The 23,825-nt window shown below is 40.5% G+C and overlaps 1 protein-coding gene across 2 annotated transcripts in view; it reads right to left on the bottom strand.

The window, feature by feature from the left end:
- Window positions 1–23,825, bottom strand: part of RASGRF2 (Ras protein specific guanine nucleotide releasing factor 2) — a 244,497-nt gene that overhangs the window by 151,821 nt on the left and 68,851 nt on the right. For both annotated transcript variants that reach the window (XM_043593136.1, XM_043593138.1), the window contains exon 2: window positions 15,868–15,974. In XM_043593136.1, coding sequence (XP_043449071.1) covers window positions 15,868–15,974 — 107 coding nt within the window. The remainder of the gene's footprint in view (window positions 1–15,867; window positions 15,975–23,825) is intronic.

Below are 23,825 nucleotides of genomic sequence, written 5' to 3'. Positions count from 1 at the left end.
ACTGAAGTGCTAGGAAAATTATTTTCTGTTTAAAGAATGAAACCATAACAGCATTATAAAACAGGAAAATATGCCATCAACAGACCAGAAGTTTTAAGAAATTCCATGAAGAGGAAAACCAAGTAGAATCCGAGTGGTGGGGAAATTGAGAGCAGAGAAACCACACAAGGAGACACCTCGCATAAGCACGCTTCCCACCAAGGTGGCCAGAGCTCCAAAGTTGGAATCAAAACATTCAAAGAAATGGAGTAAGGGGTGATCATTAGAGTCTTTCATTAAACAAGTGCCTTCACAACATCTGCAGTTAGACTCCTCCTCTTCCCAACTCCCAAAGTAAAGAAATAAAAGGCACAACTGGCAGTAGTGACATGCCCTCAAGTCACAGCCCAGGATCTGCTCTCTGTAGGAAAAGGACCACGTCCTAAAGAAAGCTCCAAATGAGGATGCTAGACTCAGAGAGAACAAAGCTTGACTTTACACCAGACATCCACTGTGGACAGAGAACCAGAAAAGGGTCAGCACTAAGAGGGACCAGGAGTGAAATACATGTATTCTTTTTCTATTGTGAACAAATTACCACAAGCTCCCTGGTTCAAAACAACAGGTTTCTTATCTCACAGTATCTGTGCATCAGGCGTCCAGGCTCAGTTTAGCTGGGTCCTCAGCTCAGAGACTGACACGCCTAACACTGAGGTGTCAGTCAAGGTACATTCTCACCTGGAGGCTTGACTAGGGAAGAACTCACTTCCACGTTTATTCAGATTATTGGGAAATTCATTTTCCTGAAGGTATACAACTCATGCAGCTTGGAGAGCATCTCTGACCCCAGAGATCTCTGACTCCAGTCTCTCCTTGAGGGCTTCCAACTGATTAAGTCAGGCCCACCCAGGAAAATCCCATTTAATTAACTCAAAGCAACAGATTTTTAGGATCATAATTACGTCTGCAAAATCCCTTTTCCTTTGCCACATAATGTAACCTAATCAAGGGGGTGACCACTCGGCATGTTTGTCATTTACTAATGGCTAATAGCAAATCGCAGGTTCCACCCGTACACACTGAAGGGTATTGGAATTACACAAGGGGGAATTCTAGCTAGCCTCCCCAGTGCCTGCCCACATACCTGAAAAGGAAGTCTGTATAAGTGGCACAGATGTAAACACAGGCCAGCTACCTATAATAACCCACAAGGTCCTTCATTTAGAAGGAAAGATCACTTGAGACTTGGAAAAACCAACCCCCAAAAGAAAGGCCTCTGCAATTGGCAGTAGTACCTAAGACAGCCCTTAGTGATTCCTTCTTTCTGGTACTCATACCCTATGTAACCCCTTTCTCTTCAGTGTGAGATGGACCGGGGTGACTCACTTCCAAGGATTAGAATATGGCAAAAGTGATAGAACGGCACTTCCAAGATCAGTTTACAAGGAGACTCTGGCTTCCCTATTGCTTGCCTTCTCTTATTGTCCTACTGGTTTGTTCTGAGGAAGTCTACACCATGTTAAGAGCTGCTGTATGGAGAGGTCCACATAGACAGACACTGAGAGAGGCCTCTGGCCAATAGCTGATGAGGACAGGACCTGAGGCTTCAATGCAACAACTGATAAGGAAGTGAATCTTGCTAACAAACATGTGAGCAAACTTGGATGTGGATCCTTCCTCTTTGAGCCTTCAGATAAGACCTCCAAATTGTTGCCTTATTAGAGACCTTCAGGCAGAGACGCCCAGTTAATTCCTGACCCACAAACACTGTGGGAGGACAATAAAATGTTTGCTGTTTTAAGCACTGTGGGGTAAGTTGTTAAGCAACAATACATAAATAAATACAGCCCTAAATGAACAAACAGAAAATATAATAAACAAACAGGATAATCCAAACAACAGAGATATATTACCTGTAGAGAGATATGGAAGGATATTAGAGTCATAAGGTAACAAGGGGCTGCTATGGAAAAGAAGGAACTAGGTAACAAGAAGAGTTCTTGGAAACAAAAAATGATTATTAAAATTTCACAGGTCAATGAATGCGCTAAATGATAAAGCAGACACGATTGAAAACTAAGCTAGGTGGCTGGAGACAGAAAGAACACTGAACAAGAACAACAAAAAGAAAAACACAAAGAGATTGGAAATAGGGAAGAAAACCTGAGCAAAAATGAGTATAGATCCAAGAGATCTAATATCTACCTTATGGGAGTTCCAGAATGGGAAAAAACAGAGATTGTGATGGGGAAGAAATAAGCAAGAAATGGAAGAAAAGTTCCCTGAACTGAAAACAGCACAGTTCAAAGAGAGAGCATAATCTAAACGCCAGACAGGATAAATGAAAAAATTTCATACCCTGATACATCCTGGTAAAATATCAGAGCTCTAAGGACAGGGAAAAATTATAAAAGCCTCCAAAGAGAAATCACAGTTTATCTAAAGAAAGCAAGAATCAAAATGACATACTTGTCATCAGTTACCTGGGACACTAGATCACAGTAGAGAACTGAAGAAAAAGTCTGAACCCAAATTCCTACACCCAGGCAAGTGCCAGTTCAAGACAGAAGCAGTTCACTAACCATCACACTTACTATCGGAGAAAAATTATGAGGAGGCTCTCCAACCAAACAAAACAGAATACAAAGACAAGAGTTAACATGGAATGCAAGAATACAAGCCCGCAGAAGTAATTTTAAAAAATGCTAGAAAGAAATTAAAATATTCTCCTTCAAAAAGCAAGGATTCAAGTGCATGATTATATTTCATTCTCCATGGTATCAAACACCAGTCTTAATACTTTGGAAAATTTTTAGAAAACCATGGTTTTTTATTTTGTTTTCTTTCATTGGTTTTTTATTTTGAGAATCAACAGAGGCTTAATTAAATTTAGGAACAGAAGGTAAATGTTTAAAAGTTTATAAATAGAGAGTAAATAATAAAGTAATAAAACCTCAGTTTGTGGAAAGAAGAGAACAATAAAGAAAGACACATTAAATGTCTTAATTTACTTACCTTTCATAGCAGAGACTCATTACACGCTTCTCAAAGTTGATAAAGAGAGTTAATTATATTATTTTAAGACATAAACAACCAATTTAAAAGCCAAGAATATGTAAGTAGCAAAAACTGAGGGGAAAAGGGAGAGTAGGTAAATGGTTTTGTAAGGGTGTTAAATTCTTCATCTTTATAGCGGGGAACCAATAATAGGGCCCAAAGTCATTAAGTCAAGAAGTTAAGGACATCATGGAATATAATACGTGAATAATTAATAGCGAGAGAGAAAAGGACGTACTTAATCAAAGAGTAAAAATTGTTTATCAAATATGGTCAAGAGTTTGGGACACCTGGGTGGCTCAGTCAGTTGAGCATCCGACTCCTGATTTCAGCTCAGGTCATGCCCATGTTGGGCTCTGCACTGACTATGGAGCCTGCTCGAGATTTTCTCTCTCTCTCTCTCTCTCTCTCTCCCTCTGTCCCTCTCCCCCACTGGCGTGCACTCTCTCTCAAATTAAAAAAAAAAATTGGTCAAGAGCTTCAGGAATGATAATATTCCGTACCGGCAAAGATAAGACAAAAGGGGTACTCTGTACCAGAGCGAGACAGTCTAGGAGACAACATCACAATAAGTATCAAGACAGCTTAAAATGTCATCCTTTGTCATAGTCGTTTCAAGTATAATAATCTAACCCAAGGAAAATAAACAGTGACTTGCACAAAGATGTATAAAAAAAAACAAGATTTTCATTCATTAAAACAAATATAATAAAACCGAATCTAAATATAGATGCATACAATATGAAAGTGATGAAACAATGGAATGATACAAGCCATTTAAAGTCATATTTTAAAAATGGTTAACATAATGGAACGTACTCAAGACCCACTAATAAATTAACAAAAAAAAAAACCCAGAAGATTAAAGTATATATAATTTGTATATGCACATGTGTTAGAGCAATGACAGGTGATTTTTAATTACTTCTTTTGTGCTTTTCTGTATTTTGCAACATCTCTACAATATTAAGTGGCAAAAAGAAAATACGTAAATCCTAATGGCAGTTATTTACTCTGTGAGGTGGGCTTCTGTAACATGTAGTAGTTTCTTTATATGTTCCTGTGACTCCAAATTCACTCTTCAGTACGTACTGAATGTTGTTATATACCCAAAAACTGTTCAAAGTATTGGAGACAGGAGTAAACAAAATAGGAAGAAAAAAAAATCTGTGCCCTCATGGAATTTACATTGTAGTAGGGAGCAAGAGACAATAAAATAAATTTTTAAAATATATAGTATGTTATGTGATGATTAGTACTTAAATGAAAAAGCAGGGCCAGGGGAGTAGGATAGGAAGTGGGGGAGACGGGGGTTATAATGTTAACCAGGCTGTGAGAGAGGGTCTCCCTGAGAAGATGTTATTGGAGTCATGACCTGAAGCTGTGAGCCATGTGGCTAGCTGGTTGGAAAAGCATTCCCGTTAGAGGGAATATCATGTGTGAAAGCTCCGTAGTGGGAACAGGCCTGGGCTGCCCAAGGAAAGGCAGAGTGGCTGGTTTACTGGAGGGGAGGAAGATGAGAGGCAGAAGAGGGAACAGGATTCTAAACCATGCAAAGCCCTGTGGACCAACATAAAGTCTCAGGTTTTCACCATGAATGAGATTCAGAGCTTTGATTGGAGGCATGGCAAGATCTGACATTCGAACAGGATCACACAGGCTGCAGTAATGGGAAAAGACAGAGGTGGGGGTGGAGTGCGAGGACAGAAAAAGGAAGACCAGTTGGAGGCTCCACAATAATCTAGGCAAAGATATTAAAGATTAGCTCAGCACCTGACATGGGGCCTGGCACAAAACAGGCATTCACATAAAGGTCATTGCTAAATGAAAAATAGTTACCTAAGATAATTTACTCTGCACGTTGTATTTTTCTTCACATGATAATTTTCATTTTTCATAATTCTCAAGTCATTCAATTTATTTAATTGGTTCTCTCTAGTTCACTACTCTTACTGGTGTGTCTACTTCACTTTATACCACAGGGCTTTCCTTATATATGCCACTAGTAAGTGGATTGTGCAAATCAACTGGAAATGCTTCCTTCGATGTAGGAATTTTCAGAGCAGTGGTATTTCTATTTTACTATATCTCCAATGTATCTTCTATCTGATTAAATTTTCCAGTTGCTCAAGTTTAAGAATTTCTGCCTGATCTATTTATTATTTGTGATTGTTTTTAATTTCGTGTGTGTGTTGTTTAGTTTAACTTCCACCAGGGGAGAAAATAGTCTCTTCGCTGCCAAGTGAAATAATAAAATTAAGCCATATAAATCAACATGATGAAAGCCAAATTCATGTGTCCAGTACTAACAGATGGCAAGTCTGAGGTATATATAGGAGAGTAAAATATTCATGTGTAATATGTATAATCAAAACCAAAACACCACTATTCCATATGGGAGAAAAGGAAGCATTCCAATAGAATCCTAAAGAGTCCAGAGAAGTACAGCATAATAGCATAGGCCTTAATTATTTTTATAGAAGAGTAAAAATTATATTAGCTTCACAAGAAATGGTTAGATGAGCCAGACCGTCATCCTACTTACTTTGATCGAAGACTTATTTGCTAATGAGATAGATAGATAGATAGATAGATAGATAGATAGATATGCTAATGAGATATGTATAATGAGAACTGTAGTAAAACCCAAACTAAAAACTCATAGTGACTGAAGAAAAACTTGCACCAGCTCCAGGATTATGATCAATTTTACTGAGAAAACTCTTTCGAATCAGCATTTTTCACATCAGGGGGAGCATGATGTCTTTGGGAATTGGGAAAAACCAGTCCTGGATAACGGCAGTACAGTTCCCATCTAGACAGTATTTGTGCACTGACAGCAGCCGGCTTATCTACACAAGACTGTGCCTCCGTAGATTTACTCACGGGCACTTCAGCATTGCTATTATCCACTTTTTCTGGCTTTCAAATTCTCTTACATCAATGGTTCTACTCCACTGGTTAATCAGTATTTGTTAGCTGTCACATTAGGGTAAGTTTCTAACCGTGTATCACCCCCAACAATCTTTTCTCTCTCTACTGATAGATAGGCTCTTTTCTCCTAAGCTTGTCTCCTTTACAATGAATGGAAACACAAGCATCTCCATTAGAAGAGATTAAAAAGAGGAATAAAATTTAAAGACTAAAATTCCCTGTTCTAAATATTGCTCCTTCTTTCCAGTTCACAGTTAGTAGTTCATTATTTAAACATTTGACTAACAATGGGGCATATGGAAAGTTGTCAATAATCCTTTCCAAAACACAATCTAATATAAAAAACAAGCAAAATATTGCTATAAGGAAATATAACAGAAAGTCAATAGTGGTAAAATCATCATTTTGGGGCAGAGAAATTTTAAGGAACATTTATTTCTAAAAAAAAATATTTTATAGTGCTGTATTATAAAACTGAAGAAAATTGTATCGATGACTCTTTCTTAACACTGATGCTTTTATTTCTTTACAAATAAATGTGCAGAATAGTATTGGTAGAATTCTCTTTATGATCACAAAAAATTCTTTAGCAAGAGCATATATCTAACTATATTCAATAAACCCAAATGGATTAAAGGAGTTTATAAATTCTCATATTCAATTTCCACTACAAGGACTCCAAATAAAATAGCAATGGAAACAAGTGTTGGTGAGGATGTGGAGAAATTAGAACTCTCATAAATTGCTAGCTAGTGGAAATATAAAATGGTGCAGCCACTATGGAAAACAGTTTGTTGGTTCCTCAGAAAGTTAAACATAGAGTTAACATATGACTTAATAACTCAACTCCTATGTACACCCAAGAGAATTCAAAACATGTCCACAAAAATGTGTACACAAATATTCACAGCAGCATTGTTTATGATAGCAAAAAGTAAAAACAATCCAAATGTTCATCAACCAATGAATGGGTAAACAAAATGTGGTACACTCATACAATGGAATAGTATTCCACCACAGAAAGAACAGAGGATTCATTATGCTATTACAACACGGATGAACTCTGATAACATTATAAGTAAAAGAAGACAAACACAAAAGGCTTGTATGATTCCATTTATACAAAATGTCCACAATGGGCAAATCCACAGATACAGAAAGTAGATCAGTAGTTGGCTAGGGCTAGGGAAAGCAGGAAATAGGGAGTGAATGATAACAGATATTGGGGTTTTGAGGGATGTTGAAAATGTTCCAGAATCAGAGAGTGGTGATGGTTACACAGCGTTGTGAATATACTAAAATCCATTAAGTTGTATGCTTTAAAATGGTAGGTTTTATGGCATATGAATTATATTTCAGTTTTTTAAGTATTTTTTTAAAGCAATGGAACAACCTCCCCACCAAAAGCAATATTTGCACTGTGTCATAATTCAAAACTCTGTCAAAAAATAAGTACAGGGCAAAAAAAAATGGTGCAAGGGAATTTAGAACAAATACAAACAGATATTTTTTTCATACAAAAAGCTCATAAACAAACTGATAAGAAAAACACCAAGAGAAAAAACAAGCATTGGACATGAGATGCCAATTCATATAGGAAACATAAACAAATATTAACAATGGCAAAAAATAGTCAATTTCACCAATAATCAAGGAAATTATCATTACACCAAGATACCATTTTTTACCCATCAATATAATACAAATTTTTCAAAAAAATGATTCCAGCTTTTTCATGTCTTAGCAGAGGGAGATTAAATTGGTACCCACATTTCTGAAAAGCAATTTGCCACTGTGCCAGAAGCAGGAGATAAGAGGTGAGCAACAGATTTGTGTTGAAGGAATTCAGACTGACAGAGAGCAACAGACAACAAATCAATACAGTAATTTCGAAGGTACTTTAAAAGAAATAAAGGGTTGCAGTAGGGGCCCAAAGAAGGGAATGGTCAGTCCTTTCTACAGGGGAAGAAAGTGGCCCAGGGAGGGTAATGCAGATGAATGAGAGCTGAGTCTCTCTGTTTAAAACTTTCTATACTAAGAAGTCAATTGAATATAATAACCAAAATTACTAATATGAAACCTGGAGTTCTACCAGCACGTATGTTCTTTTCAGAAAGGCACTCTGGTCCCCTGTGGAGGATGGATTAGGAGGCAAACTTAGAAGTGAGACAGGTGAGGTGGCTGAGCAGTAAGCCAGGCAACCACTGTCGGCACAGGAATAGAGACCAGATGTTCCAGGGTTCAAATCCACATCTGGCTGAATGGACATGAGCAGTGAGGGCAGAGGGTACAGGATGGCATCCTGCTGGCTTGAGTGACTGAGTACATGTGTACAGGGGACTATACTCTGGTAGGAAGAAGGGGAGGTGGAAAAAAATTTGAGGTTAGTACCCGGGGGGCGGGGGGGGAGGGTATACAGTTAGGTCAATATAGAAAGATGGTCCTACACATACTAGAGGCAATACATCTTCCTAATTAAGTACATAGGTTTCAGAGTTAGCCTGACCTGGATTTGAGGATCAGCTCTGCCACTTAGTAGACCGGTGATCTTTGGGATGTTATTTCATCCTCTAAGACCTCAGACTCAATGGAGATAGAACCACCGATTTCATGGGCCGTTGTGACTGTTCAGTGAGAAGAGAACATGCAGCACTTAGCACGGTACCCAGCATTAATGAAAGCATGGGGAAAGGGTGACTCCATCCACCTGGGGGAAGCCTTGGCAGTGGATGACTGGTGAGGAGAGAAAGGAACAAGGGCACAGAGCAGTGACATTAAAGAAAGGGACAGAACACAGGGGACAGTGAAAGAGAAGAAATGATCAAAGGAGTAGAAGAATCAGGAGTGATGTCCTAGAAGCAAAAGGAAAGAGAATTTCAAGAGAAGATTTAGGTCTCTACATAATGATGTTTAAAAAACAAAACAAAACAAAAAAAACAACCTCTTCAGGAGGCATCTGGGTGGTTCAATTTGTTAAGCACCCAACTTCAGCTCAGGTCATGATCTTGCCGTTCATGAGTTCCAGCACTTGCATCGGGCTCTGTGCTGTCAGTACGGAGCCTGCTTCAGATCCTCTGTCTCCCCCTCTCTGCCCCTCTCCTGCTCACACTCTCAAAAATAAATAAACATTAAAAAAATAATAAAATAAAATAAAAAACAACCTCCAAATTAGTGTGAAAGGAAGGTTGAGAATAATATGAATAGTCAGTAAAAGAGTATGTAATATTACCTATCTTATCTATTTATCTAACAGATATGCAAATGTATGAAAACACTAAGCAGGAGACTGTTACCAGTAAATACCTTTGAGGAATAAGTGAGCTTGGGGAATGTGGGGAGGGGAAGGAGGAGCATATGAATGGAATAACTTTTTACTCTCTCTACTTTTCATTGTTTGGATTCTCTTTCTTTCTTTCTTTCTTTCTTTCTTTCTTTCTTTCCTTTCCTTTCCTTTCCTTCTTTCTTTTTTTTTTTTTTTAGAGAGGTTGCATTTATGTACTGTTTGTGTAATTAAAAAATAAATATTACTGGAAAGTTGAAGTTATATAAGGAAAGAAAAGCTTTGGAAAGACGCTGTCGACTCGGGTAACAACAGTTTCTGTGTGGTGGGGACAGAAACCCATCACAAAGAGCTGGAAAAGGAGCAGGAGCTGCGTGAGGAAGGAGAACAACCCAAGTATTTCTTCAGGAAGCCTGTCTATGCAGCAAGAGACGGCAGCTGGAGGAGGATGCGGGGCCAAGGGAGGGATTTTAATTTCTTGTTTCAAGGTGGGAGAGATTCAAAGAGAATCTAAGAATACAGGAAAAAAGCCAGAGCCGGCTTGGTAAACAGATGGAATGTATAAGAAAGGGAATAACGGATGGAGCAAGGGAATCAGAGGGAAGAGGCTCAAGGAAGAAATTTGCCTTGAAGCAGCACTAATTCTTGGGGCAGCCAAGAGCCTGTTGGGGGGGCGCCCCCTGCAGGCGGGCTGGGGTTCATGTGCAGACAGACAGAGCGCCTGTTCTACTGCAAGCTCCTGGTGCCGTGCAAACAAACTGAAGAAAAAACACTATGAAGAATAGGAAAGAGAACCAGCAGGTGAAAGTATTAACCAAAGGCTGAAAATAAAGAAATTCAAGCCCAACTTTTCCCTGTAGAAAACAGTTTCTACCATCTCATCAAGTGAAATCTTTCATAGTTTGCAGACACATTATCTCTTTTCTCTCTTTCTTCGCGGGTTCTAAGGAAGAAAGCGCTGACGTCTCTTTCATCATGTCCAATCTTGAGGCAAAGGCCTGACAAAACTTCTTATTAAAAATATATATATATCAAATGAACAAAATCCATATCTTCAGCTTTAAAGTAGCAATAGTAGTGATAGTCTTATTATTACAAGAAGAATACAAAATATAGCTTTAGGCTATGACATCACTGTCCATTTCTGATTTTCTAGTCCTGTCAGTTCACCGTGATACACAAAGCGTTTTTAGCTTTGTTCTGATTTGTGAAGGATTTCTCCCTGCACATATATCATATAAAGAGCTGATTTTATGGGGATGATATGATACACACAGTGGCCTTTAGTGTTGGGATAGATTTTATAATATACACTTCACTCTAAATTATGCCTCCATCCAACTAAAAGGATGAGGCTACAGGCACTAGGTGTCTGGAGCAGTTACCATGATGGCTTGTGTGTGTATGTGTGTGTGGTTGTGTATGCTGTGTGTTGTGTGTGTGTGTGTGTGTGTGTGTGTGTGTGGTGTATGTTGTGGGGGAGGGGGGAACAGATTGATAGAGGGGGAAAGAGAGAGAACAAACAACAAGCTGCCTGAGGCACATGTCATCAAAAGGACTACAGATAAAAACAGACCCAAGAGGCTGGATTAGAGCTTTCTTTAGTGGACAAAAGGATAAGACTTAACTGAGAGACTTAACTGGAGGATTAAGTCTCTATGCTCGTCAAGTTCAGGACTGACAGGATGAGGGAACGGGTTCTGTCAAACCCTTGCCAAACTAAATCTGACATGAGCTTTATAGAATGGAAGCACACACTGAATTCCTCTTCCCTTGCAAATGCCCTCCCCACTGAAAAAAGCCTAAGATCCACCTGCCATATGCACACACCAAGAGGAGGGAAGATTGTCAAGATGGGGGTTTGAGCAGAGTTTCAGTTAAAAAATTAGAAAGCAGGGGAAAGGTACGGTGGGACAGTCTCAACCACTGAAAGCATAAGCCATACGTTTGCAGGGAGGAAAAAAGGAAAAGCTGTGCACGTTCTGTGGCTCACTGTACCAGGCGCAATATTCTCCACCTCTCCAACTTTTCAAAAGTCTTCCTCTAACCCCAGCTTTGGTAGAAACCTAAAGCCAGCTTTCCCCTCAGGACATACCTTACTTCTCCAGTAGCTTCGGATACTCATTTTCTCATATCTTCAAGAGCAAGGGCAAGGAGACCCCTCAGAATCACACGGCTCCTCACTGCCCCTTCCAGGCAATCAAACCCTCCAATTCCCCTCAGAGGCCCCTCCTGACCAGTGCTCACCATCTTGGCCCCACAAACCTACTTTCATCCGTCATTTCTTCTCCCAGTAAGTGACACTATCCATGCTAGGGCCCTGAGAGATGTGTTAGATATCATCCTGGTCTAATACTGCCCACATCCAGGTGGTCACAAAGTCCTCTGAAGTCATCCCCCACCCCATCTCTGGAATACTTTCTAGCTGTCTCTTCTTAACTGTCATAGACCAGGTCCTTCAGGTCTTATGCTTAGACCAGCATGGGGAGAGCTTTGGTATCTCTGCACACCTAGATCCTCTTCCAGGCCATAGCTACCTTCTACCTGCCGAGACTTCGCTTGGTCCGTGTTCCAGCGGATAAAAAGTGGAGACACAATGCTGTGGATGTTGTCTTTTCAGTCAGTGAGCCCTAAGGACCCGCAATTACCTGGGTCAATGTTTTTGACCATCCTAATGTCAATGACTAAACCAACCACGATAGACAGATACGGCCAAGAAGACAACAACAACAAAAATCAGATTATTAGGAACGTCCAAAATTCCATACCCAACTAGCAAACCACTTATGGAATAAACATAGACTTCACTGCTGTTAAAATGCTCTGGCCTCAGCTCATCCAGACAAAAACATGACTGAGTCTTGCTAGCAGCTTCCCATGAACTGGTGCCAATAATATGTGATGGAATGATATTTTAAATGTGCCAGTGTTCTAGAAAGTAATATTGGCCAACTTCAAAAAAAAAAAAAAACCATAAAACAAGTTTTCTGGACCACATCGGAGCTTCAGAATGAGAATGTAATTTCCAAAAAGATTTTTCCTTGGGCCAGATCTAAGGGAGAAAACATGCAATTCAACATCCAGAAAAGGACCCAAAGATCCTCTGAAGGCAAACTGGAGCAAGTAGATTCATCTCGGAGGTACAACAACCCAGCAGCAAGAATGTGATATCTGTGGCACACAAGGACAGCATGCCCAAGCCAGTTCTGAAAAGACATCCCAGTGAAACAGTGGAGACCAGGAAAAGGGCTCTGAGCAGTCCCTGTTTCTATGTAGTGTCTGCAGGGAGCTCAAAAAAAAATTAGTCTCAGGCTAAAATAGCCATCAGTTAGTCAAAAGCTCAGACTTTTAAAAAGAGGGATTTTTTTTTTTTTAATTTTTTTTTTCAACGTTTATTTATTTTTGGGACAGAGAGAGAGAGAGCATGAACGGGGGAGGGGCAGAGAGAGAGGGAGACACAGAATCGGAAACTGGCTCCAGGCTCTGAGCCATCAGTCCAGAGCCTGACGCGGGGCTCGAACTCACGGACCGCGAGATCGTGACCTGGCTGAAGTCGGACGCTTAACCGACTGCGCCACCCAGGCGCCCCTAAAAAGAGGGATTTAAAAAAAACCGTAATTATTGAGCATTTTCTATTAAAAAGGCAGTGGCACCAAATTAACGCTCTAAAGGTGAAATATTTAGTCATCCAATCAGTTGTTTAATTAGCACAATGCCAAGCAAAACTGGCTGACAAATTCCTTCTCTGAATCAGCTTCATTTACTTTCTGGCTCTGCGCATGTATGAACAGTCAGAATGAATTTCACAAACCCAAGTTCACACCAAAAACTCAACTTAATGAAACTCAAATGAAAAAGTTGTTATCCTCCCGATTTATAAAACAGAAAATGTAAGAAGCATCTCAATGCAAAAAGTCAAATGCAAGAACTCAAGTATAAAGCAGTCTGATTAAAAAGAAATCATCAAAGAACCCAGTCCTGGGCCTCAAATCAAAGGAAAAGCAAATCTAATGGACCAAAAAGGCAGGACATTTTTTAAAAAATCAATTATTAACTAAATCTTCAAATCCACAAGAGAATTCTTATCATTCGGTCTCCTAAATCACCAAAGTGATTTCTAAAGTCTACGTTTCTGACAAGATCACACGAGCCCTGGTTTCGATCATATGTCAATCAACACCAAATACTGACCCACTTCCACGTATATGACAAAGTTTCCATAGCATAGAAAAACAGTGATTTAAAAATGATTTAAAATGGGGCGCCTGGGTGGCTCAGTCGGTTGAGCATCCGACTTTGGCTCAGGTCACGACCTCATGCTTGTGAGTTCGAGCCCTGCGTCAGGCTCTGGGCTGATAGCTCAGAGCCTGGAGCCTGTTTCGGATTCTGTGTATCCCTCTCTCTGCCCCTACCCTGTTCACACTCTGTCTCTGTCTCTTTCAAAATTAAATAAAACATTTTTAAAAAATGATTTAAAATAATTTTAAAAATTAGATTTAAAATCTAACCATTTTTGAAGGAATCCATACTCTGTATTTGGTCCAACATGGTATTTGCTCAGCAACCACAGAGGCATTCTAGGCTACTACGAGTATCTGGCTTTTCTGGAGTTGAAAAAAAAAGGGGGGGGGGCAAATACACACGTTTTAACTTATTTATATCATTTTAATTCCCAGGTAGGAGAGAACAGAAGCAGTCACAGAGATTGTGTCCAGAAATAACCCAAGCTCTACCTTGCCAACCTGATACTTAGTTCACCTTTGAAGACCCAGCCTTCTTTCTACAGCAAGTCACTGTACTGTAGAGCACAGTCTGGAGCAAAACCCTCAGACAGAAACAATGACACAAAAGACAGCCGAACAGTGTGCCAGGATCACGATGTGGGCAAGCTATCCCCAGGGCCCACTTGGTGAGCAGCATTTGGTCGCCAACCCTGGGCATCTCAGAGAAGTATTCTGAAGAGGAGGGAAGCAAAGGGACTGAAATATTTTGCAAATAACATCTTCTACTCTCAACCCTAACCTCGTACTAATCTACCTTCATCTGTGAACAGAGAAAGAGAAAAAGAAACAGAAGAGGGGAAGAGTAAAGAGAGAAGGAGACGATAATAAAGACAGTTACAATAGAAAACACTGGTAAAAGGTTCTGGAGTCAGACTGATGTGTGGGAAGCTCAGCTCTGCAGCGTAACAACTTCGTTTTACATGTTGGCCAATCTGCTTAATAATCATGCATCTTTGTTTTCTCATCTACAAAATAGGGCTAATAATACCCTGCTGGGTAGTTGTGAGGAATAAACAAAGTATGTAAAGCACTTAGCATGCCGCCTGCCACAGAGAGGTAGGTGGTTAATATAAAGAAGCTTAAGAAAGAAGAGGAGTGGGAGGGGATGAGACCGAGAGAACTTTCAGAGAAAAAATCTCAAGGGTTAAAGAAGCATCTAAACCCAGAACAAATACCTCATCTTCTTTACAATCAATCTGAAAATATTTCTTGGTCACCTACCACATAATTAGCACCGTGCTTCATTCAGAAATGAAGCATCCTCCTCCTTACTCTCCAGGTGCACACAATCCAGCTCAAGAAACAGAAATCACACGTGCAAAATACGTAAAAAAACAAAAACAAAAACCCACCTCTATTGTGCTCAATTGTTACATATTCGACGTGTACTACTGCAAGCACCGCAGCCATATGGAGAAGGGGCCTATGAGGGCAACTTGTCCGGGGAGTTTCAGGGTCAGGGGTGGTTAGAGGCAGGAACAGGCACTTCCGAGAAGCAGGGGGCATGTCAGGGGAAGGAAAAGAAGATGTGCACCAGCTGGAATTTTGCACCTAAAACACCAGGAATACGAGTAGGCAGTTGGGAGGAGACGAAAGACTGGACGAAGGATGAGACAGGCAGGAAAGCAGACAGCATGGGAGCCAGCTAAAGCAAAAGCGGACTGGACTTCAGAAATGAAGATGAAAAATAAAAGAGAAGGATCTGCCTGAGTCTCTTTCAGATTTCTCGTTCTTGTTTGAGGCTGAGTGCATTCTTTCTTCCTGATATTTCTTAGGAGGAAACAAAATCATACTCTTCTATCTCCCTAGATAAAGTCAGCATCACCTGATGATCAAGAAGCATCACCTTCTTGATACCTAGGCTGCCCAGGGCAGAGTTTATAAATGTGGGCTTGGTGGAGTCCATATCCGGGCTCTGCCACTTACCACCTGTGTGACCTGAGGCAAGCAAACTAACCGGCTGGGCCTTACTTCCCTTCTCTGTAAAAGAGGGGTAATTATAATATCCCACTCTCAGATTGTTGAGCGGATAAGCAATTCAATACTTTTAATAAATTGCCTTACTTGAGAAGCACTTAGAAGAGTGCCTGGCACACAGGAACAATCCACAAAAGTAACCTGATATTATTATTGTTACATCTATTACCTTCCATCTTTAGCCAGAATATAGCCGTAGAAAGCACAAAGAAGCATCTCGCATGTCACTAAGGAGGCGGTACCAAGGGGAAACCCATCTTGGAATTTCAAGTTCTTCCGAAACTACAGCCAACAGTGAAAACCCCAAGGCAAGACACCCAGTCAATCCAGTGTCACACAGAGGATGTGAGCCCATACCTGGCTTGGTGAATGGCCTCCATCCACTCTTTACCATCCTGCTCCTCCTCACAGCGCAACTCCAGGGGTTTCTGACCTTCATGGCCAAAAAGAACGGTAAAGTAATACTAGAGAGAAAAACAAACAAAGTTTAGTTTTATTTTTCAAGCCTGACCGCATAATACACTATTTTCCTACAAAGGGTGTATGTGTAAAAAATGCATCAGCTTTATGTAAATCATATTTCAAAATGTAACATCACTCCCAGTCCACTTGGCAATGACTTTGCACCTAGAAGATACAATAGGTTGCATCTTAACGCCCTTCAGTAAGAGTCAACCCGCAACACCTCACTCGATTTAGATATTTGATAAGGCTACAAGGTATTTGATAAGGCTACACATATGCAGGATTAAAACTCCTTGCTGACATTTCTAAACCTAATAAAGGATATCTAACCAAAACCTTACGACAAACATCTTACCTATTGGTGTGCTACTGCAAGCAACCTTTCTGAAATCAAAAATAAGAAAAAGATGGCAGTTATCACTACTTACATTTGCTAATTCTCTCTGGTGGGCAATATAGAAAAATAAAGGAAAAAAGGCACAAGAAATGGAAAGCAAGGGAAAAACTCATTTTTCACAGCTGATATAATTGTCTATATTAAAAATTAATTGAAGAAGACATCCAGAGGGCTAACAGACACATGAAAAGATGCTCAACATCACACATCATCAGAGAAATACAAATCAAAACTGTATTGAGATATCACCTTAAACCTGTCAAAATGGCTAAAATTAGCAACACAAGAAAAAACAGGTGTTGGCATGGATGTGGAGAAAGGGAAATGTTCTTGCACTGCTGGTGGGAATGCAAACTGGTGCAGCCACTCTGGAGAACAGTATGGAGGTTCCTCAAGAAACTAGCAGCATTATTAACAACAGTAGCCAAACTATGGAGAGAGCCAAAATGTGCATCAATTGATGAATGGATAAAGATGATACACACACACACACACACACACACACTGGAATACACACACACACACACACACACACACACACACACACAATGGAATATTACTCAGCCATCAAAAAGAATGAAATCTTGCCATTTGCAATGACATGGATGGGGCAAGAATGTATTATGCTAAGCGAAATAAGTCAGGCAGAGAAAGACAAATACCATATGATTTCACTTATATGTGGAATTTAAGAAAACAAGCATATGAACATACGGGAAGGAGAGGGGGAGAGAAGAGAGGGAAACAAGCCACAAGAGACTCATAATGACAGAGAACAAACTAGGTTGATGGATGGAGGTGGGTGGGAGGTAGGTTAGATGAGTGACGAGTACTAAGGAGGGCACCTGTTGTGATGAGCACTGGATGTTAAGTGATGAATCACTGAATTCTACTCCTGAACCCAATATTGCACTGTATGTTAACTAAAATTAAATTTAAAAAAAAAATGAAGAAAAAAAGAAACAAAACAGATGAGCATATGGGAAGGCGGAAAGAGAGAGAGGAGGAAACACACCATAAGAGACTCTTAAAGATAGAGAACTGTGGGTTGATAAAAAAAAATTCATTGAAAAACTACTAGAATAAGACCACCAAACAAAATTGCTGGGGATAAAATCAATATACAGCACTTTGGTATAATATCAACGAACACAAAACTTAATTTTGAAAACAAAGCATTTGTAATAACAAATACAAATAGGACTAAATCCAAGAAAATATGTTTATCATCTCTAAGAAGTCAACTAATCTATAGTTTCAATGCATTCCAATAAAAATATCAATAGTTTTTATTTTTGGTGGAATTTGAATCTGAGATCTGAGCCGGGGGAGAAGCTTTCACTTTAAGCCAGGCTAATTGAGGCTGGATGTATTAATTACCAAACTGAGACTGTCTGGAAAGGAAATGTGACTAGATAGCTTTTTATTATATGAGAATATTCAGAAAATACACTGGACCCACCAGGATGTCATGATGGCGCATAAAAAGAACCAGCCCCACAGAGCTGCTCTAAGGGAGAACCAAAGCCAAACACAGAGTTCTTCCTGTTGTCCCACCTTCCCACCTACTCCCAAAGTTTTGTTCATTCAGTGTGACACTTAGGTACTCATTTTCTTCAAATGAATTAAAAGCCTTCAGGACAATAATCCTAGAAATACGAATTTCCAGCACAAGGGGAAAAAAAGAGAGAGGCAAACCAAGAAATAATCTCTTCACTATAGTGAACAAACTGATGGTTACCAGAGGGTTGGTGAGTCGGGGTATGGGTGAAACAGGTGATGGGGATTAAGAAGTGCACTTGTGATGAGCACCGGGTAATGTATGCAAGTGTTGAGTCACTATATTGTACACGTGAAACTAATATATACATAGTATATTATCTAACTGAAATTAAAATAAAAACTTCAGAGAAAAAGAATTTTCAACACAATTACACCAAAAAGAAAAAACTGACTAAGAGACTTCTCAGGTTACCTGTGCATAAATCATCAGTGCATTGAGGACTCTGAGACCTGCCTATGTGATAATCCACCGCACTTCCCTATGGACAGTCCTGAGCCCCATAAATGACAAGCTGTCTTTAGTTCTTAAACCTCCTGTCCAGCCAGAGAACTAAATGCAATGAACCAGGGGGAAATAACCTGATGCAGGGGCCATGGAGAACGAGAAGAATTGAGTTTAGCCCTCTATTCAATAAAGCTCCATTTAAATTTGAGAGGAAAAAAGTCGAAACTCAACAAAATAACAAATCAGTGTCTTAAAGGTCAATCCTATAAGTGATGGCATTTCAGTAACTGCTGGCTACTGTCCAAGCCCAGCGGCCCAGTCCAGGGAGAGGAAACATGTAATGAACCAGCCCGATCTATTGAAAGGCTGTGACGGGCGGCTCCACAGCAGCTGCTGCTAAGAAACCCAATTAAAAGCCACCTTTCAGAGACAGCAAAGTAATTATATTAGCAGAGTACATCCAAAGGTTAGACCATGTCTCAGGCATAACAATGATGGTTTTGAGAAGTACATGTTACCTTTCCAAGAGTTCACTTAACAAATTCAGCCCAACTACAAAAAATTAAACACTGCCAGGGGGCCTGGGTGGCTCAGTCGGTTAAGCGTCCGACTTCGGCTCAGGTCATGATCTGCGGTTTATGAGTTTAAGCCCCGCATCGGGCTCTGTGCTGACAGCTCTTGCTGACTTACTTCAGATTCTCTGTCTCCCCCTCTCTCTGCCCCTCCCATACTCATGCTCTGTCTCTCTCTGTCTCTCAATAATTAATAAACATTTAAATTTTTAAAAAAATTAAATAGTGCCTCTGCATGCATCTATAACTTATTTTTTTTGGCCTTTCATCAAAGTTTTCTTTGTATAGAATATTCTGGCCTCATTCTGATATAAACTTAGTATACCATGCATCTATGTGTCAGACCTGGGGCTTTAAAAATCCCTTGAGGATCAAAAGTAGCAACAGACTCCCTTGACAGTACTCTTGACCTCAGACCTGTCCCACTGTAAGAACTTGGAGAAATTCCAAAGTACTGGGTCATTATGAAGTGCAAGGAAGAATTAAAACAGTGATGACCTTGTTTATGTCTTTAAATTTAACATCCGCAGTGACAACGACTTTCTCTTCTTCTCCCAGACATTCCCACCTGTTTCCCCAATCTATTTCTCCAGGCAGATTCTCTCCCAGGCACCAGCCCCATATATATTTCTCCTATTACATAGCATTTCAGTCAGATCTAAAACTGAGTTCATTACCTTCCCTCTCTCCCTCCCATACTCTTGTCTTTTCTCTGTCAAGTGAATCTTTATTCAATGGTGACCCTAACTGGGAATCCCAAAGTCATCTTCGACTTCCCCCTCTTATCAGCCCCACATGTGGTTTCACCAAAGCTCTTTCATAGGACTGACTCCCTTCGGGCTTTTATTATCCCTCACCTAGACTACTGTAGCAGCTTTACCATCAGGCGACAAATATGATGGCTTTGAAATACTTATCAATTGATACTCATTGTCTTACAGCTGACCCCTCTCCCTCCTTGCTATCCTTGTTATCGTGGCCACTATGAGAGCCAAAAGGTTAATGGCCCCTGCCGAAGGAGGACAGGATGACCTCAAGAAGTCCGGTGAGTTTGGAACACAAGGAGAAGTGTGGAGAGAAGAAATGGTCAAGGTAAATAGAGAAATCATGAGACAGAGACACATATGGTACAGCTTCACCTCACTCAGGGCTAAAAACCCGGAGGAGGGTGAGGAGTTAAAAGGGTTGATAACAAAACCAAAATCCAAGGAGCTTCTATATCGCTGTTCCTTTAGGGATCTAGACAATGTCACCTCATGGAACGTTCTAATGTCCTGCCCCCGACTCTCACGACAACATAGGGTGGTCACTGCAAATCAGCAAAACTGGTGTCACAGCAGTTAGGTGAAAAGAAAAAAAAGGCCTAAGTTTTGAAGTTGGCTCTCCAGAGCCTGACTAGCTTTTAAGTGGTGTGGACATTTGCAATTATACAGTATACTATGGAGGCCCAAGAAGGGAAGGGCACTGTCAAAACTTACCATGGGATCGGGTAGGGGTTATGCAGGCCTAGAAGAGCCAAAGTGGGACCATGTAAGCCATATGGACAACCAGGCCCTGGCTGACCCAGGAGAAAACAGACTGCAAGTTACAGCAGCCACACACTTCAGCAACAGTCACCAAAAGATGCCCAAGGCAGAGCCAGAACAACACCAGACCATAGTCAGAACCAGCAAGGACTCCCCCAACCTTTGATACATACACACACACTCACACATTCACACACACACACACACACACACACACACACACCCTAAAGGACACGTGAGACTCCATTTACTGAGATACCATCTTAGTGAGGTACAGAGGGAAAAATGAATTTCCAAAAGAGACTCCCCACATTACTGGGGCAGACTGAGTTTCCTACTCTTAACGAAATCTAGGTTCTTTTTTTTCCACTTACTAAGTGGAGAAGGGGTCTTAAGGAGAAAATGACGTAAAATTTAGAAAAGTATTTTCTTTTCACACCTAGTAATGAAGATAAATCTGTGACACCAACTCCAGTCCTATCCAACTCCCTCATCCCAAATTTGGTGGCCAGAGTTCTCTTTCTAAAAGATAAATCAAGCTTCTATGTCTACTTACAAAGCCTCACTGGTATTCTCAAACACTAAAAGCAAATCTTATGCAGGCTAAAAATGTCCTACACTAATTAGTTCCATTCTCCATTTTTAAACTTGTTTCTGTTTCCTTCAGTGTGTGCCATACTCCAGTCACACCAAGGTATTGCTCCTCCAAGAAGACAAGCTCCTTCCTCAGCCTCATGCTACAGATAGTACCAGGAGTGCGAATCCTGACTCCCCAAGCGGTAACTCAAGAACTTGGGCAAGCCACATAACTTTTCTGAGCCTGAGTTTCATCCCAGGCAAAATGAGGACAATGATGTAGACCTTACAGGAACAAATTAGCGGACATGCAGTGCCAGGCACACAGTAGGCCCTTAACAAATGTTAATTTCCTTCTCTATCAGTGTATTTTTGTCTTGCCACATCCCCAGCCTCTTCACCTACAAGTTCTTACTGAACTTTCACAACTCACGTCACTGAAATGTCATTCCTCTAAGAATCCTTCCCCAGCACCTCTGACAAAAGGAGTCACTCTGTCTTCTGGGTTTCAGTAATCCTGTGGACCCTCTTCTTACATCACCTTAGAGTTGTCCACACGTGTGTCTCTTCACTCACAGCCTGGTCCTTTTGTACCATTGATCCTAGCTCTGTGCTAGACGCACACAAAGCCCTCAATACTGTTTGATGAATAAATAATTATCAGTAAAGAAACATGAGGTATAATTAAATTAATAAACTTGCTTCAGACAGCCACATGTGGTGATAAACCTCATGACTGTATAATCAGATCCAGGTGAAGCCATCTAGAGAAAGGATTTTAAAAGGGATTGGCTTAAACTACCAATATACCTTTTTATCCTAAATATGGAAAGTCAAAACATTACGATGATCTCACAAACACCTACAAGAGCAGTAAGAACAGATACTTTAGGTTTGCAGATTTACCAAAGATTCTTATTTCTTACCTACAATGATCATAAACTTCCAGAAAGACAACATAATGAACAAGCCTATTACATTTAAATGTTCAGGGTCTTTCCGGTATCTACTGTAGCTTTGTATGAATTTTAATTTTTCAGTTTTCTGGGTTTTATTATAATGGGTTTGCTGCTGTTTATGCTATGTGTTTTTGCAGAGAGAACAAACATAACCCAATATGAAAACACAAGCTCACTTAAAACTCTGGTCTTTAAGCTCCTGCAAGTTAGAAACAAATTTATAGCTGACAGCAGCAATTGCTAAAGAACAGTCCTACAAGACCACTTCCACTTTCCACATTTCTATATTGTTTGAATCATTTACAATAAACACCTATAGCTATACAGCCAACAAACATATGTTCATTCCATTTTTAAATCGTTTGAGTCACAACAGATACATACAACTATATAGTCAACAATAAGTGCACTCATGTATTTTAAAAACTGTTCATATCTTTGTAATACTACCCATATATCTAGAGAAAGTAAATTACATTGGTCAAATTAGTGATGTTCAAAGGCAGATTAAAAAGCAATAGGGTTTTCTTAAAAGTATACAGCAGAAAAATAATTTCTTTTTAAAAATGCTGCTCCATGCATATTACCATTTGGATGGTACTGCAGGGTTCTAAATTACTACATATGCTCTTGAAAATTTTCACTTTTAGATTAAGAGAGCCAAAGTCAACCCTGTGTTGACTTAGCTCAATCACTGAGCTAAAAAACCCTCCTGGTATCCCCTTCGCACTGTTCCTGTCAGGAAGGAGGGACGGAAGACACCCTACAGGAGTCCACTGTGGTATTCTTCTCCTCTGGGCCTCCCAGATGCCTGACACTGCAAGGCAAACATAGGGTGGATAAAGAAATGGGTGCCCTCCAAACTGTCCCTGGCTGGGTGACTCAGGCCCAGGGGACCAGGGATCCGGACAGTGCAGCAGCCTGGGTGCCAGTGCCTCTGGGATCACAACACGGCTCTAACACAGGGTGGAGCTCTCCATCCTCGCCGAGCCTTGAGGTTTGGCCTAGAGTCCCTGGGAATGTGAACAAGACCATTCAGTGGCCCTTTGCAGCCCAGAGTGGATTTCTCCCATATACCCTCATGGGTTGCTGTGGCCGTCCATCCCAGTCAAAAAGGAGACTCCAAGTGTTTGAGGAAGTGGAGATGGATAAAGCTGGGTATAGGGCTCTAGGTCCATTTCCAAAGTGATAATATAGCATGTGGTCATGTTGTTCTTCCTGTGATTCATTACCTCCTGCTCTCTCTCTTTCCTTCTATAACTGCTCATAGAGTGGAAGTGGAATACATTTGAAACACCTGATGAAATTACTGATGAAATTGAGCTTTATGCGCTCTATACTACCATACCATACCATACTACTTTGTGCTCTAGACTTCTACACTATACTATACTATATACATATAGTATATATATATATACTATATACTACACTATACTACTTTTGACTCTTGAGTTCAACTTCACTCAGCCTGACAACTGTGCTATCTTTAACATTCACAGGAACCTCAGTTAATGTTCTTCCAGTATGTGACTGGCCCTTCGTAAGAGAAAAGTATCCCATCCCTGAGCCCTCGAGGCACAGGCAGATCACTATCAACTTGATGTGCTGCCACTGCCCTAGTGAAAGAAGACAGACTGAAAATAACAGTAAGGTGGGGGGGGGGGGGGGGCGGCGCCTGAGTGGCTCAGTCGGTTAAGTATCCGACTTCGGCTCAGGTCATGATCTCACGGTTCATGAGTTCGAGCCCCACGTCGGGCTCTGGGCTAACAGCTCAGAGCCTGGAGCCTGCTTCAGATTCTCTGTCTCCCT

Source organism: Prionailurus bengalensis, chromosome A1 (genome assembly GCF_016509475.1).
Source record: "Prionailurus bengalensis isolate Pbe53 chromosome A1, Fcat_Pben_1.1_paternal_pri, whole genome shotgun sequence".
Lineage (NCBI taxonomy): Eukaryota > Metazoa > Chordata > Mammalia > Carnivora > Felidae > Prionailurus > Prionailurus bengalensis.
Note: the sequence above shows the minus strand (reverse complement) of the source record. Positions and strands in the feature narration are given on the sequence as shown.